Source organism: Phoca vitulina, unplaced genomic scaffold (assembly GCF_004348235.1).
Source record: "Phoca vitulina isolate PV1807 unplaced genomic scaffold, GSC_HSeal_1.0 scaffold9, whole genome shotgun sequence".
Taxonomy (NCBI): domain Eukaryota; kingdom Metazoa; phylum Chordata; class Mammalia; order Carnivora; family Phocidae; genus Phoca; species Phoca vitulina.
Window position 1 is genome coordinate 51,874,088 of NW_022589712.1, and position 15,894 is coordinate 51,889,981.

Sequence of the window (15,894 nt, forward strand, 5' to 3'; positions counted from 1 at the left end):
ATTAACATCTTACATTAGCATGGCACATTTGTTACAATTAATGAACCAATATTGATACACTATTAACTGAAGTCCATATTTTGTTCAGATTTCCTTACTTTTTACTTAAGGTTCTTTTTCTGTTCCAGGATCCCATCGAGGATACCATATTACCTCTTAGTGATCATGGCTCTTAGGCTCCCCTCTGCTGTGACAGTTTCTCATACTTTCCTTATTTTTGATGATCTTGACAGTTTTGAAGAGTACTGCCCAGTTATTTTGTAGAATGTCCCTCAGCTAGAATTTGCCTGATATTTTTCTCATGATTAGAGTGGAATTATGGGTAATGGGAGAAAGACCACAGAGGTCAAGTGCTATTTTCATCACATCATATCAAGGGCATAAACTATCAACATGAATCATTGCTGTTGATGTTAATGTTGATCACACTCGCCTGAGGTAGTGTTTGTCAGGTTTCTCTGATATAAAGTTACTCTTTTCCCCCTTTCCATACTGTGCTTTTTGGAAGGAAGTTCTTATTGAATTTTCATGTAGCATCAAAAAGGAGCATCCACAATTATCTGATAAGGCTATTAAAATATTTTTCCCATTTCGAACTACGTATCTGTATGAGACCAGATTTTCTTATATACTCCAACCAAAACAACGTATCATAATAGATTGAATGTAGAAGCAGATATGAGGATGTCCCTATCTCCTATTAAGCCAGATATTAAAGAGCTTTGCAAAAAATATAATATATTGTCACTCTTCTTACTAAATTACTTTCACTTTGGAATATATTTTTCATAAAAGCGATATTTATGTTTATTTGATGGGCTGAATATAATGGGTTTTATCATTGTTATTTTAAATCAATTATAAATACTTTAAAATTTTATCAGTTTTAATTTCTAAAACATAGAGTAAATATTAAGAGAGACAACCCATATAAACAAAAGCTCTTTGGGTTCCTCAATAATTTTTAAGAGTGTAAAGGTGTCCTGAAACCAAATAGTTTGAGAACCACTTGCTTTAGGGTTAAGCTTTTGTAGACCAAAAATGAAAGAACACTGTTCAAAGAAAGTGAGCCAAAACTGAATTCTAAAGGCTTAATGAGTAAACTGACTATACCTAAATTTTCCTTATTGAAAAATGTAATTTTTACACCTGCAGAAAATTGTTTCCTCAACTCATAACTGTGCTCACAAGTAACTATTTGCAAGAGTAGTTTGTTATTTGTGTCTTAAAAATAATGACAGGTAGCCAGGTGTGTTTGTAAAAAGTCTAAGCAGAGAAATATATCAGTTGATGCATATGCATGGGTATACACATGTTCACTGTCAACTTCTTGTTTATTAGCTTTTTTCTTCTTTGGTTTTTAGTATTCAAGGAATGGAGATCCATCAGATACATGTTTTGGCCTTCATCTATCTATTAATCTTGATTATATCAAATTAGTTTATATGTGGTTAGACTTATAACTGTACCTAACAGTATCTCTTGGGGAATTGTTAAAAAACATTTCACTTCTCTATCTCTATTTTATGCTTTATTTCATTTCATGTATTCCAAATGAAACCACCAGATGGGAACTACTTCTGGTTTGTGTCCCGTGCTTGGTACACTCTCAGTAAATACTAAAGGATGAATAGCTTTTATCTCTACTACTTGGCCAAGAGTCAAGGCTGATGGTGTTGGATGTCAACAGTGGTGATTAGCATCAGGGAATAAGGGCATTAATCACCAGAACTGAGGCAGCCCAGGAATCTCCCTGGCCTTTTACCTTCCCAGCAGCAAAACCATTCCTGCAGCATTGCTGATCTGTGTGTGCCATTTCCCAAATATGCTGAGCTCGGGCAATACCATGTCCAAATAAGCAGGCAGACAGCCTGGCTAAAGCATGGGGGGTGGGGGGGGGACAGGTATGGCAGAAGTGAGATTACAAAGAGCTTAGTAGAGAATGGGTCAGATCCTTATAAGGAGGATGTGAATCCAATGTCAAAAATTATCCCTAAATCTTTTTGTCCTCTCTCCATCCTCACGTTCCTCATCAACCCTTAAGTTAAACATTCATAATCTTGGTGTTGAAAGACACCTTGAAAGTTATCTTATCCATCTGTTCAACCAATCCTGAATCCTCCCTACAAAATCTAGTCCTTTAGCTGCCTTGCAATGTCAATTTGCAGGATGCAGTTAGAATGCAGTTAGACTGGGTGGCTCAGTCATTAAGCATCTGCCTTCAGCTCAGGTCATGATCCCAGGGTCCTGGGATCGAGCCCCGCATTGGGCTCCCTGCTCAGCGGGAAGCCTGCTTCTCCATCTCCCACTTCCCCTGCTTGTGTTCCCTCTCTTGCTGTCTCTCTCTGTCAAATAAATAAATAAATTCTTAAAAAAAAAAAAAAAAGAATGTGTGAGAAGGAATTTAGGACACATGCCATTAAATGTAAAATTTCAACACACATACCTGGACCTAGCCTGTTTCACATGGGCCCCGAGAATTATATAAAAAGGGTGGAATAATATCTTGTGATTGACTTATACCATAATTTGATTTAAAAAGGTAAGATATACATTAGTAACATTTTACCTGAATTTATTTAATTGTTCTGAAACTTTGTAAATAAAGGAAAAAGAATTCTCTGCAACAACCTTCTTCCCCACCACTTCCCCAGAGTAGACTATGAAGATTTGGGCCCCTGAGTAGTGGCCTTTTCCTGGCACTAAGTGTCTCCTGAAATAACACATAAAAAATATAAATACTCAGTGTCTGCTCCAAGAGACCATCTTTGCCCAAGATACAACAGGTCTGTCCTTCCCCTTTCCTCACTAGGTCCCCTTTTGTGGAAGAAAGAGGAGCTTCATCTTTTCAATATACAAGATTTTTCTCTTTGCCCAAGATACAACAGGTCTGTCCTTCCCCTTTCCTCACTAGGTCCCCTTTTGTGGAAGGAAGAGGAGCTTCATCTTTTCAATATACAAGATTTTTCTCAAGTTTATTTCTCTAGCAGAGTAAGTAAATCTTAAATGGAAGCCTTAAGAGAATTTTGTCTAGAGATAATAGGTTATTAGGACCTTGACGAAACTGACCCCATAGAAATGTGAAGGGTCCATACGACCTAGGATGACTTTCCATACCACCAAGGATGATATTTTTGCCCTGTCAGAGGATCTTACTTGATCTTAAATCTTATCGATTTGAAGTGCTTTATTTCTCTGATAATAATTGCATATTAGATTCATCTCTCTGGTTTAAAAATTACAAATTTACACTGGTTAAAGGTAAATAAGTCATTAGCTTTTGAGAAAAGTACTCACAAAATGGCTGGCAGCTACAAAGACTTTCTCTTCTTCACTGAAAAACAATTCTTTTTTAGTTATCTTAAAACTTGAGATAAGTCAGAGACCACTTACAGGACAATTGAGAAATTATGCTTAAAGTTATGTATAATTTGGATTTGTTTTTCTCAAGATATACAGTCAATAAATATATTGACTATCCACTGAGTAGAGCTTTTAAAAGACAGAATTCATATCAATAATGAATTTGCAATCAAGGTCTTTCTCATTTATATGAATGTGCGTGTTACAAACATTTTTTCCTCTGTTGAATATATTATTATATAATATAGATGTCACAGAAATAGGAATTCACTCTCTTTGTAGCCCAAACAGATCAGAAATGGCAATCACAGGTGGGCACTGAGAATGAGGGCTAGAAATTCTCTCATGTCATACTTCCTTGGATCATGGTAGTATTACTTCATCTTCCTCGCCCCAATACTAACCTCACCACAATTACAAAAAACATAATTCTCTTATGTTTTACTTTCACAAAACATCCCTGAAACTGGTTTCTGTTTGCTTCCAGCAACAGTTGATAGTTCTCTCCGTATTTCCAATTTTGCTTTAGCATCCTTCTTAAGTGCAAATTTTGAGCCAACGTCTATAAAAGGCACATGACATAGACGGATGAGTATTTCCCTTCATGAGACTGTTAAATCAGTTCCGACTCTGGGAACAGTATTTTAAAATGTGAACCAGGCAGAGAGGAAAATATGAGGTATTTTAACAAGTGAAAAGGCCAATGAGTCTGGATGTGTCTGGATACTTACTCTCTCACACAGCTCTTCAAATGTGCAGTCGGCGACAGTTCCACACGCTTTATGCAGCCGCAGCTCTCTGCCTTGCACTTTTAGAATCCTTGGTCTAGTTACTATGGGAACATGAACAAAGACTCAATCTTGTCTGGATAATTACTATAAAATTCATCTCTTACAGATAGGAAATGCATAGCTTGATGAATAATAGCACATGATTCAACACATAAATTAGACAAAATGCTGATACAATGACTGCCACTTGAGCGTGGCATCAACCCATATACAGCAATGGAACTTATTAATTGGTCAGTGGAGATTGGGCATTGTGTTCTAAATGTATTCTCTTTCAAGAGAAATTAACTTACGTACAATCATTTTGTTTCTGAGCCAGCTCATCAAACAACTTATCCATGACAGCCTCCACATCAGCTTCACTTGTGCTACAGTGAAAAGAATAATAGAATATGAAATTAATAACACTTGAAGCCAACATCAAACAGCTGCCTGAGCCTGCTTAGCTTTTTGCCCACAAAAAAAGAGAACAGGATGTTATGCTCTAAATACAAACATTAGATTTAGAATACACTTAAAAGCAGAGAATATTAACTCTCAGGTAGATGATTCTGCCTTATTTGCATACACTGAAAGACTTCTGTGCTTCTGGCTGTTTCCAGTAATGAGACGATACAGGCAGAGTAAATCCATTAATACTATGTGTACACAATGAGAAGAAAGGCTTCTGGCTCTCTCTTGCATGCAAAACAAGAGCAAATAGACAAGGCAGTCAAGCATCCAGCAAAGTATCCTTTGAAATCTCAACTGAGAGGGTACATGTGAAATTAAATATTGAAGCTGCTTAAAAAAAAAAAAAAATCAAGTCAAGCCACTGACTGAGAGGATCAAACATCCAGAATTAAATTACCAGCTTCGAAATACCAACTTGATCTGCACATCAATAACTTTATCGGACTTCGAATAGAAGGACAATTATAGACCACACAGTTTCTCTCAAAAATGTCCTTGTCAGAAATTCAAGAAAACTCTCTCCTTCTGTGATGCCTACCATTGCGGCTCCTACGGAAGTTAGTCTCATCAAAGAATCCTTTGTATTCTAATTACAAATCGCCATATGGTTTAGGGAACCCACATACACAAATGTGATAACACTATGCCCTTTCTTCCTGTCACTTTTTTTAAAGAGGGGTTTGTAAATTAACTGTCAATAAAATAAAATATCTGGCAGAAGAAATAAATGCTGTTAAAAAAAACAACTTCAAGTGTAAATGTAAGTTTACTTCAACTCTACATACAAACTTATACAGGATGACCTGCCGATATGCTTAATTTTGCTTATCTAGGTGTGGAAGCAATTAAACTCAATTCTGGACATTCATCTTAATAAAGTCTTTTTGAAAACTAATATGACAAATTATTTTTTAAGTTTAAAAGAAACCAAACTCATTTCTCCCTTGAGATAATTACCAGGTGGCAGGCATTTAACAAGCACCTAATTCTTCAAGTGTTGTACAGCAAATGCTTTTAAAATGCAGGACAGCACACGGTCATTATGAAGGGTTTTGGAATTGTACCCTCCAAGTGATAACCATTCCACCTCAAAGGATATTAAAAACATCATCTGCAATGGTTAACTTTGCAGGGGAAATGCTATTTGACTTAAGTAAAGGCTTTATGATATTTGAATAGGGTAGTATTACATAATAAAATGACACTACAGAAAGGGATTATAGAGACAAAAAACAATTTCAAAGGTACAAAGAAATCGCACAAGCCAATATAAATGTCAGTGTCTACACCAAGCACATGTATGTTTATATGGCTTTGCCAACATTATGCTTGGGAATTCATTTGGAATTGTCCCCACCTTGTAATAGTGGCATAAACACACTCAACTATTGGAAAAGAAGCAAAGGTACTTTTTAAGGGCTATAAAACAGAAGGAGCAAAACCAGCCACCCAGGGTTTCTGCTGGCTTGCAGAAAGTTAACTTCTTCTTAGGATAGGCATGTTACCCAACAGAGGGGGAGAAATGACTTCTGAAAAATAACCAAGACAGTCACATTTCTAAGAGCATATTTAGCGAATAAACAATTGCTTACAAATTTCCTCAGTAGTGATTTCTCGTTTACTCAGGGCTCTAATATACTATAATATTAAAATGTGGCTCACAGGACTTCAGTCAGGCCACATCTCCTGCATCATCAATGAAATTACTATATACGATTCACTTACAGTGAAATTATAGGTGAAATGGCATAATTATTTTATTATAGCAGTATCTTATAAAAAATTCTATATGGGGCACCAGGGTGGCTCAGTCGGTTAAGTGTCTGACTCTTGGTTTTGGCTCAGTCATGATCTCAGGGTCGTGTGATTGAGCCCTGTGTGGAGCTCTACACTGAGCATGGAGCCTGCTTAAGATTCTCTTTCTCTCTCCCTCTGCCCCTCCACCCCCATCCCTGCTTGCGCGTGCACACTCTCTTTCAAAAATAGATAGATAGATAAAATTTTATTAAATTATCGTAAAAAGTTACTCAGAAGTTACAACATGCAAAATAAAAATTTTTACTGGTGTTAAGTGGCCTAAAAATAAATGTTCACAAAAGTAGTTCATGTAACTTAAAATTGAACAGCCTGTTATCCATCTAAGCCAAATTGTACTTGACCTCAGGGAGTGAGTTCTATTGACCAGTTGAAGGGCAGAAACCTCAGCTTCATATTGTTTTAAAAGCGGGAGGGGCTAGTATGTGTTTTGGTTTTATTAGATATATCTCTGTATTGACATGAAATAAATGAGGATGCTGTGGAAGAAATCCTTACCAGAAATGAACTTATTCATAATCCCTTAACAGATAATTTACAAGAAAACACTAGTCTTCTCACACTCCACTCAGACCAGATTTCCCCTACTTAAAAGGATGCATCAATCAGAGCTCATTAACTTTTTTGAAGGATGAGAATTAGGAAAGTAAAAAGAGAAATTAAAACTTACCTGTCCATATCAGCTTAAAAGATTCAGAGTTTTACTCATTATCCAGGTTCATATCTGGTTTATACATCTTTGAATATGTTTTGTAATTCTAGTAAAAAATTTAGATGGTTCTGAACTATTTCAATGTGTCACACAAAGAATAACAAAGGCTGTATTTATCAAGCAACTATTATGTAACAGTTAGTTTACCTATACTACCCCCACCTGTCCATGTAGTATTTGCTATTATCCTATTTTTACAGAAGAGAAAACTGAGACTCAGAGAATTCAGCCCTCACTTACCTAAGATCTGAATATATAAAAATTTAAAATTTTGTATAACCAAGTATCATAAATAAAATATACAGGCAGAGCAACCAGGAAACACAGTAGCAACATGTATGGCATATTATTATCAATGTATTAAAAATTAATACAATTTTAATACTACAAATAGAGAAACTGACAAAGGATCTGGAAAGGAAAATTGCATTAAAAAAAAGCTCAATGGGCAAGAAGCCTATGTAAGATCATTCATTTACTAGTGATAACAAATGCAAAGTAAAATCATGCAATACTATTCTTTTATCTAAACTAGCAGAGATGAGAAAAAAGCTAGAGCAAGCCTAGGTAAGGAGAAAATGGACCCTCTTCACATACTGCTGGGAGTGGTATAAAATTGGTACAAGATTTCAGGGCAACCAGATAATTTGTGATAAAAGCGTTAAAAACATGCATACCACATCACCCAGCTATTCCACTCATAAGAATTTCACCTATGGAAATAATAATGGTTAACAACTACAAGGATGTTCATTGTGACACCTCTAACATCAAAAAAGTGAGAAAAAAACAACCCTGGGGCACCTGGGTGGCTCAGTCATTAAGCATCTGCCTTCAGCTCAGGTCGTGGTCCCAGGGTCCTGGGATCCAGCCCCGAGTCGGGCTCCCTGCTCAGCGGGGAGTCTGCTTCTCCCTCTCCCACTCCCCCTGCTTGTGTTCCCTCTCTCACTGTGTCTCTGTCAAATAAATAAATAAAATCTTAAAAAAAAATAAAACTCTAATGTCCCTCAATGGGGACTATGAAGGACATTTGAATACACTCACACAATGAAATAGTATGCAGTTTTCAAGTACAACTCTTCCCCCTAGTCCTGGAACTGCAGTTAAGGTCCAAGTTGATGGCTAGAAGTGCTTAGTGCCCCCAAGTTTCTAAAGAGAACCACCAATGTGCCACCAAAGGCTGGATCCAGACTCCTGCCCCCATGGCTAAATCATGAAGAGAACCAGCCCTATTCCAAATGCCTCCTCCTCCTCCTCCTCCTCCTCCTCCACCATTCCCTACTCTCCACCACACCACAGTGTCTTTATGAGGAGGGGAGAAGGGGTCAGGAATCTTTATGTCTAGTATTTGTGATAAGAGCCTTTTTCTTCTCTTCTTCCCCTTAGGAATTTTTCTTCAGGTTGACTTCTAGTTCCATAGCGTTGTGGTCAGAAAAGATGCATGGTATGACTTCAATCTTTGTGAATTTTTTGAGGCTTGTTTTGTGACCTAATATGTGATCTCTTCTGGAGAATGTTCCATGTGCACTTGAAAAGAATGTGTATCTGCTGTTTTAGGATGGAATGTCCTGAATATATCTGTTAAATTCATCTGGTCCAGTGTGTCATTCGAAGCCATTGTTTCCTGGTTGATTTTCTGTTTAGATGATCTGTATGATCGATATAAGTGCCTTCCCCTTAGGAAAGAAGAGGGTGACTTACCCTCCCCCAAAGACAAGTGATGGGAGGGAAAGGTTCTCTACACAAGTCACCTGGAAAGATTAGGGGAGCCTGAAAGAAGAAAAATCTGGCATTGTCCTTAGCTGGATGAGTAGGACCTTGGTAGATTGAGAAATCAGAAGGTGGGAGGTGGGGTCCTAAGCCAACATGAAGCAAGCCAGTTCTCACTAAAAACACTCCAAAGGCTTAGCACTACTACATATACTTGAAGTTACAGGTGAGAGGGCAGGCTGGAAATAGGGGCACTCTTGGAAAATAAGACAAAGACAGTTCTTTAGATGCCCTGCCTTTACCTGGTCAGCAAGAGTCCTGTACACCTCCTCCACTCCAGCTGAAACTAATAAGTTTACCATCTGGGTCATCTTTAACAATGAAGAAAGTGGGAGAGACCCCATACTCAAATCCTACATATTAAACAGTGAAACCAACAGTACTTCCCTCTTCAGCATCCAGAACCCTACCAGCAAAACTTCTACCGAAGGAAGTAGAAAGATTGAAGGAAACATTCTGGAGGAAACTGAATAGCCAAAAGAAAGACTTGCAGATACTGACATTGGGGGGTTCTTCAATGGAAAACCTGACCTGCCACCTTATCTACCATCCTCCAATCAATAAAACCCTATCCATGCACACAGAACTTCTAATCAGCTTTTTAATGCCTCAATCTTGTGAATGGACAACCAAATATTTCTAGGCACTTAAGGAAAGCCTCTAAGATATAAAATAAAGACTAAAAGAGATAGAAAAAGAGGATCTTGGAGGAAGCAAAGAGAAATACACTCTAATACACCTAAAGAGAAGAAGATATTACATGCATAAACAAAGAAGGATGCTATAAACTAAAAGAACAATTAGTGCATAAGAAAGAGCTCTAAATATGACTGTTAAATAAAAAATTCAGGAAAAGAATTAGAAGAAAAAGTTGAAGTAATCTTTCAGAAAATAGAACAAAAAGAACAAAAACTGGAAAACAGAAGGGAAAATAAAAGAATCAGAAAATAAATCCAGAAGGCCCAATATCTAACCAGGAGAAGCTCCAAAGGCTATGGAGAAAAAAATAAAAGCAGCAGCAATCAAAAAATTAAATTAACTTTCCTAGAACTGAAGAGCATGAATGTCTAAGTTGAAAGACTCCAGTGAACACCCATGACAAAGACTGGGGGCAAAGGCTCCATTCCAAGGCATATTATCTGGAAACTTCAGAAACCAGGAATAAAGAAAGAATATCCTAAAAACTTCAAGAGGAAAAACAGGTTAAATATAAAAAGGTCAACAAACTGATTTGTGTCAGTTCTCATGAAACTTTGCAGCTGTAATAATGGAAGCACGAAGAGAATGGTATGCGTCTAAAATTTTCTAAAGGGAAGTTATTGTCAAACAAACCATGCCCAAACTATTAATCAAGAAAAATAAAGACATTTTTGGACAGGTGAGTTCTCAAAAAAGCTATCTCCTGCGCAGCCTTCTTCATAAGATACTAGGTAGGCTGGGCTCTCTCAGACCAGGGAGAAGAGTTCTGGGTCCAGTAGGACCAAATACGCTCTATCCCCATTGGCCCTCCGGCCCATGGCAGCTGTCAACTCCGGACAAAATACAAAAATAGGTGACCTGAAGGCACTGGGCAGTGAAGAGAAGCAGGCAGATTCTGGAGGGAGCAGACACTTGGGAAAAGGGAAAAACGTGGGTGAATTACCCATTTTACAGCTTTCAGACTGAAGACAATAAAATCAGGACTGCTCAGGGCAACTCCAACTCCAACAGAAAACCTGCAGTCCTGGCCTGAAGAACCAGAGGACAGTTGGGGGCAACCACGCAAGGTGGGAAATCTGGGGGAATCCCCACAAGTGTTTCCAAAGTCCCTGAAGATATTAATCTTGAAAATTCCTGAAATCATAAGTTATTCTGTATTTATCACAATACTAATAAACAGTGAATTATTTTTCTGTTACTGGGTTATACTAAAAGCTTTGGTGGTTTTCTATGAAAAATATGGCATAAAAATAAACTCATGGCTTATCACTATTACAAATCAATATACTAGGACATATATTTCTATATTATATTATGTATATTGTGATATATTTCAATAACATAAAAATGATCTCTACCAGATACAGACTTGATAGTAGGAAATATTAAAAGGAAACTTTAACACAAAATAAATGCAAATAAGATTATTTTAAAATTTAAGTATCTCCAATATTTAGTATGTAAAAGTTATTTTCTAAATTAAAGGTTTTTAAAACACAAAGCATAATCACCGTATCTGATAGTCCTGATCTTTGCTGGTTGACAACTATTCCAGACATAGGAAAATGTCATTTGGCACTGACATTGATCAAATCATTAAGAGTGTGTCCTAAATCGTTTTCAAGTTGGGCATTAGGGTACATACTGCTTTATATAAACTCGTTTCCCTTATTAACATGTGTCTAGCTGCATTTACTCACTATTATCTACTTAAAGGCCCTATCCCTAAATACAGTCACACTGGGGGTTTGGACTTTGCCTATGAATTTTGGGGGGACATAATTCAGTCCTTAATAATGAGCATTTGTGTACTTTACAGTTCAGGGTTACTATTCAGAGTGCTATGTGAACATTCTAGCACACGCCTTTTGGTAACCTTTTGTATACATGTATGTTGGGTGTATAACTAGGAGCCAAATTACTGCTCATAGGGTATACCAACGTTCAGCTTAGTAAATATTGCCAAACAGTTTTCCTGAGTGGTTGTAGTAGTTTACTCTCTTACCGGCATGTACAAAAAGTTCTACTTGTTCCACAGCCTTGCCTACACTTGTTTTTCCATTTCTTCCATTTTAGTAATTTTAGTGGACATATTATAAATGATTTTAAGGTAAGTTGCTTCAAATTATTTTTAGAGATGGGTGGGGCATAAAAATACAAATATAATTAATGCAATAGTTAATCCAGAAGCATTTTCTTAGTAACATGTCATTATGGCATACATAACATTAAATTAAAAACACTAAGATCTCTTGACTTTTTTAGGTAGGAAATTTCAAGAACATAACATTATTGTAAAATTTTCAGCCACAGAAAATGACTTTAGTCTCAAAATAGGAAAAGAATTTATAATGGAGAAAAACAGGAGTAATGGGAAAGAGTCTATGACTCCAGGGCCCCACTAGTCAGTTTTCCAGGGAAACTATTTTAAAAGGTAGCAGCATTACCTTATACTAAAAATCTATACTCAAAAATACAACCATGCTTGTGAAGCTCCAAAGAAGGACCAGGGTTAGGGGCGCCTGGGTGGCTCAGTTGGTTAAGCGTCTGCCTTCAGCTCAGGTCATGATCCCAGGGTCCTGGGATCGAGCCCCGCATCGGGCTCCCTGCTCTGCGGGAAGTCTGCTTCTCCCTCCCCCACTCCCCCTGCCTGTGTTCCCTCTCTTGCTGTGTCTCTCTCTGTCAAATAAATAAATAAAATCTTAAAAAAAAAAACAAAAACTAGTGTCAGATGGTTTTAAAAAAAAACCAAGTGTTTGGGACACAAGACCCACAGTTGGCCAAAGGCATATTCAGAAAACAAATGTACAAAAAACACTCAAGGATATAGATTATACAAAAATACAAATAGTGATTAAAATTAGACCCAAGTTATAAACATAATTTAAAATTATTCCAGCCTAACCAGTAAAATTCGAGGAAAGCGCAATAGCTAGTAGTCAAGAGCAGTTGCATGGGAAAGCGGCAGCCTGAAGACGGCACTAAATTAAACGGTTTTTTCAGTGTAGAAGGGAAGCTAAATTCAGAGCTTTCTTTCAGGGCTACAAGAATATCATGTCACACAGCAAGGAAGAAAATGTTCTGTTCCGCTCTGTGAAGTTCAGTGTTAACCACAAAGTGGCATATCTTAAGAAAGAGTGATTTGGGTAACATCAATATGATCAGGAGAAAAAACTGGAATTAAGCTCAGATGCTATGAATTGTAGCCCCTTTCCTCTCGGGGAAACAGAAACATAAGCTCCTACAAATGAGTAGGGATAAAGAATTTAAGTGACTTCCTTCAATTCTGGGTCACTGCCCCACCATTGGGATGCTACTGTATGGCAGTGTTTGGGGCAGATAAGATGTGAAACAGAAAATCTGCCCACAAATAATCAAAAGTAAGAGAATTAAAGTCATTTCTGAAGAAAAAGTAAAGTCACTCTTTTCAAATGATTTTTGTTTGGAGGGTGGATGGTATAGGGCCCAAGTAGAGTGCAGACTATTTTTCCTTTGTTCTATAATGCCCTGGTAAAATCCACCCATTTCATTGCTTCTGTCACTTTTTGCTAAGCTCAGAAACTGCAGTGGAGGGGCAGGTTTCTATTTTCTGTTAAGTAGTACCACTGTGTCTTTAAGTCAGAAAAGCCCTGGAATCAACCACTGTTTCGTTGCCAGGAAATTTGGCATCAACTCCTACAGGAAACCTGTGAGTACAGTACCCTGGATTAAAAGCCTGATTGCTTTGGAAGTATGAGAATCATGATTTATTTTTCCATATCAAATTAGTAAACAGAGAGGAAAGTAATCAGTCATTCCAATTTTAAGAAAATTTCTATAGCCGAAATCAGGCATTCAACACAAAACTTAGACAGAGAAATAGAACATGTCAAAAAAGACCTTATTATTGCTGGATCATTTGAAATTCTCAACAAAAATTCCAAAAGAAGTGGAGGTTTCTAGAAGAGGGTCACACATGAATTTAAATGGAAATTAATTTCTTCAAGAACCTCCCACTTCATTAGGATTGACTCAGAGGAACAGAATGCTACCCACACTTTGCCCCTTTATCCCCTTTTAAAAATCAACAGCTTGTTAGGGTATCAACAAGTAGAATAGGGTTGGCTTTCCTTGGTCCCTCTCTCTCCATGTTCTCTATTCCAGAGAGCCAAAGTTGATTCAACGAGGGAGAAATTTCCCCTTCCTCTTAGAGTCCTTGTGCCAAACTTCCCTGGCAGGGAGCCTTCTCACTCTACTGATTCCTTGTGCATTCATGCTGTACAGCTCTTTGTGCTCTTACCAAACATAATCTGGGGCTGGAGGCAGGTCTAAGATTAAGTTGGTTTATATTTGCCTTAATATAAAACAGACTTGGTTCCATTTCAAATCCTGTAGGTTTGTTTTACATAACGAAATCAGTTGTTAGAATGGATTTTGTCCTACTATTTATCTTCTCAGTCATTCAAAGGCTTAATTGACTGTTCAGAGATCCATTTCAATCTCTAAATTTCCCACCGTTCTCAATCACCTGGAGAGTAACTTACCTGGTTCCATTAATCTTGACCTGTGTATAATGCAGAAAGTGGGACCTAGCACCTTTTGCTCTCAAATTCCAGACCTTCACCCCCACTTCTCAGCCCCAAACTCCATATAAAATTTCTACCAAATCTAAATATAGCATTTTCCCCCAAATAAGTCAGTGGTGTAACACGCAGAGTTACCACATGGTAGATACAATAATATTTCCTTTTCATAAAACTTAAGAAAAGCTAGAATGGACTGAAGATGATGAAAATAAATAAATAAAAACGAGGAAGAAGGTAGAGAGTAAGAAGATCTGACTCCTTTTCAGAAGAAGAAAATGGTCACATCCACCTCGGAAAAAGAGGCCAAGGGAGTTTTAATAGTTAAAAGAGGTACACAGCAAGGAACTAAAGACCTTGGGCGTTTGCCAGATCAGCTTTTCTAATGTTGAAGATTGTCCTTTATTTATAAATTCATAAATGACCTTTATTTCAAATGTGATCTATTTGAAGATGAAATAAAAGATAAGAATTCTAAGGAAATCTAAAAACTTTATTAACTGTACTTTTATATCTATAAGCATACATATCATTTACTCATGTACATATTGTGTATATAGCTTATTTACACTTTACTAGATGAGGACAGCCATACAGTTGAATACTTTGTCAATGTGTTCAGCAGGAAATGGTGGGCCAGCTCTATTCTGGTCCTGTCTGGCCTGCTGGAAATAAACACTGTGATATGCTATTGTCAAATTACTGTTCAATAAAGGAATGGAAGATAAAAGGTATGCTGAGCTGACTGATGGGGTCTGATACTGAAGTTTATACAAGATGCACTTCTTTTGCTGCTGTATCACTTCTTAGGCGGTATTTCAAATAGTTTCAAACCCTTGAAATTTTTAATTCAGTACTCCCTAAATTAATACAGGATTAATAAATATTTAAATGTGCATCTAAATTATGTGATTTTAAGACATGATAAACAGCCTACCTGACTATGCCCTACAAGATATAAAGCAGAAAGTTGTTGTTGTCTACTAATATAAAATTATAAGTTTGTAATGTCACAGAGCCTTACTCATTCATAAAATATCAATAGGGGTTCTTATAAGAAAGATACTGTGCATCTGCTTTTGAGAACCAACTACATTCTTCCACCATAGAGCCCTTTTTCCTACAGGTGGGCTTAGAGTACAGATTCATACCATTACTGACCTTTTAATTCTCAAAACATACAGCAACATACAACGCTTTATTATAAATTTGAGACATTTCAGTTTGATGTAACTTTATACTTATCAGAGATAAATAGTTCTTCACTTAAAAAAATACAAAAATAGGGGAGCCTGGGTGGCTCAGTCAGTTATGCGGCTGCCTTCAGCTCAGGTCATGATCCCAGGGTCCTGGGATCAAGCCCTGCATCGGGCTCCCTGCTCAGCGGGAAGCCTGCTTCTCCCTCTCCCACTCCCCCTACTTGTGTTCCCTCTGTCACTGTCTCTCTCTCTGTCAAATAAATAAGTAAAATCTTAAAAAAAAAAAAAAATACAAAAAATAGTAAAAAAAAATTAAAAGACTAAAATTTACACTAAAAATATTCACTTAATGTAAAGACAGTAAAAGGAGAACCGAGGAACAAAAAAGGCATGAAACATAAAGTAAAAGAGCAGGTGTGACTCCAACTACATCAATAATAATATAATTTGTGAATGTATTAAACAATTCAATCAAAAGCAGAGATTGGGGGGTGCCTGGGTGGCTCAGTCAGTTAAGCGTCTGCCTTCAG

At 37.1% G+C, this 15,894-nt stretch overlaps 1 protein-coding gene across 4 annotated transcripts in view; it reads right to left on the reverse strand.

The window, feature by feature from the left end:
* Nucleotides 1–15,894, reverse strand: part of AFG1L (AFG1 like ATPase) — a 232,441-nt gene that overhangs the window by 34,699 nt on the left and 181,848 nt on the right. For all 4 annotated transcript variants that reach the window (XM_032408123.1, XM_032408121.1, XM_032408120.1 and 1 more), the window contains exons 10-11: nt 4,452–4,522; nt 4,095–4,195 (exon numbers count right to left, since the gene is read on the reverse strand). In XM_032408123.1, coding sequence (XP_032264014.1) covers nt 4,095–4,195; nt 4,452–4,522 — 172 coding nt within the window. The remainder of the gene's footprint in view (nt 1–4,094; nt 4,196–4,451; nt 4,523–15,894) is intronic.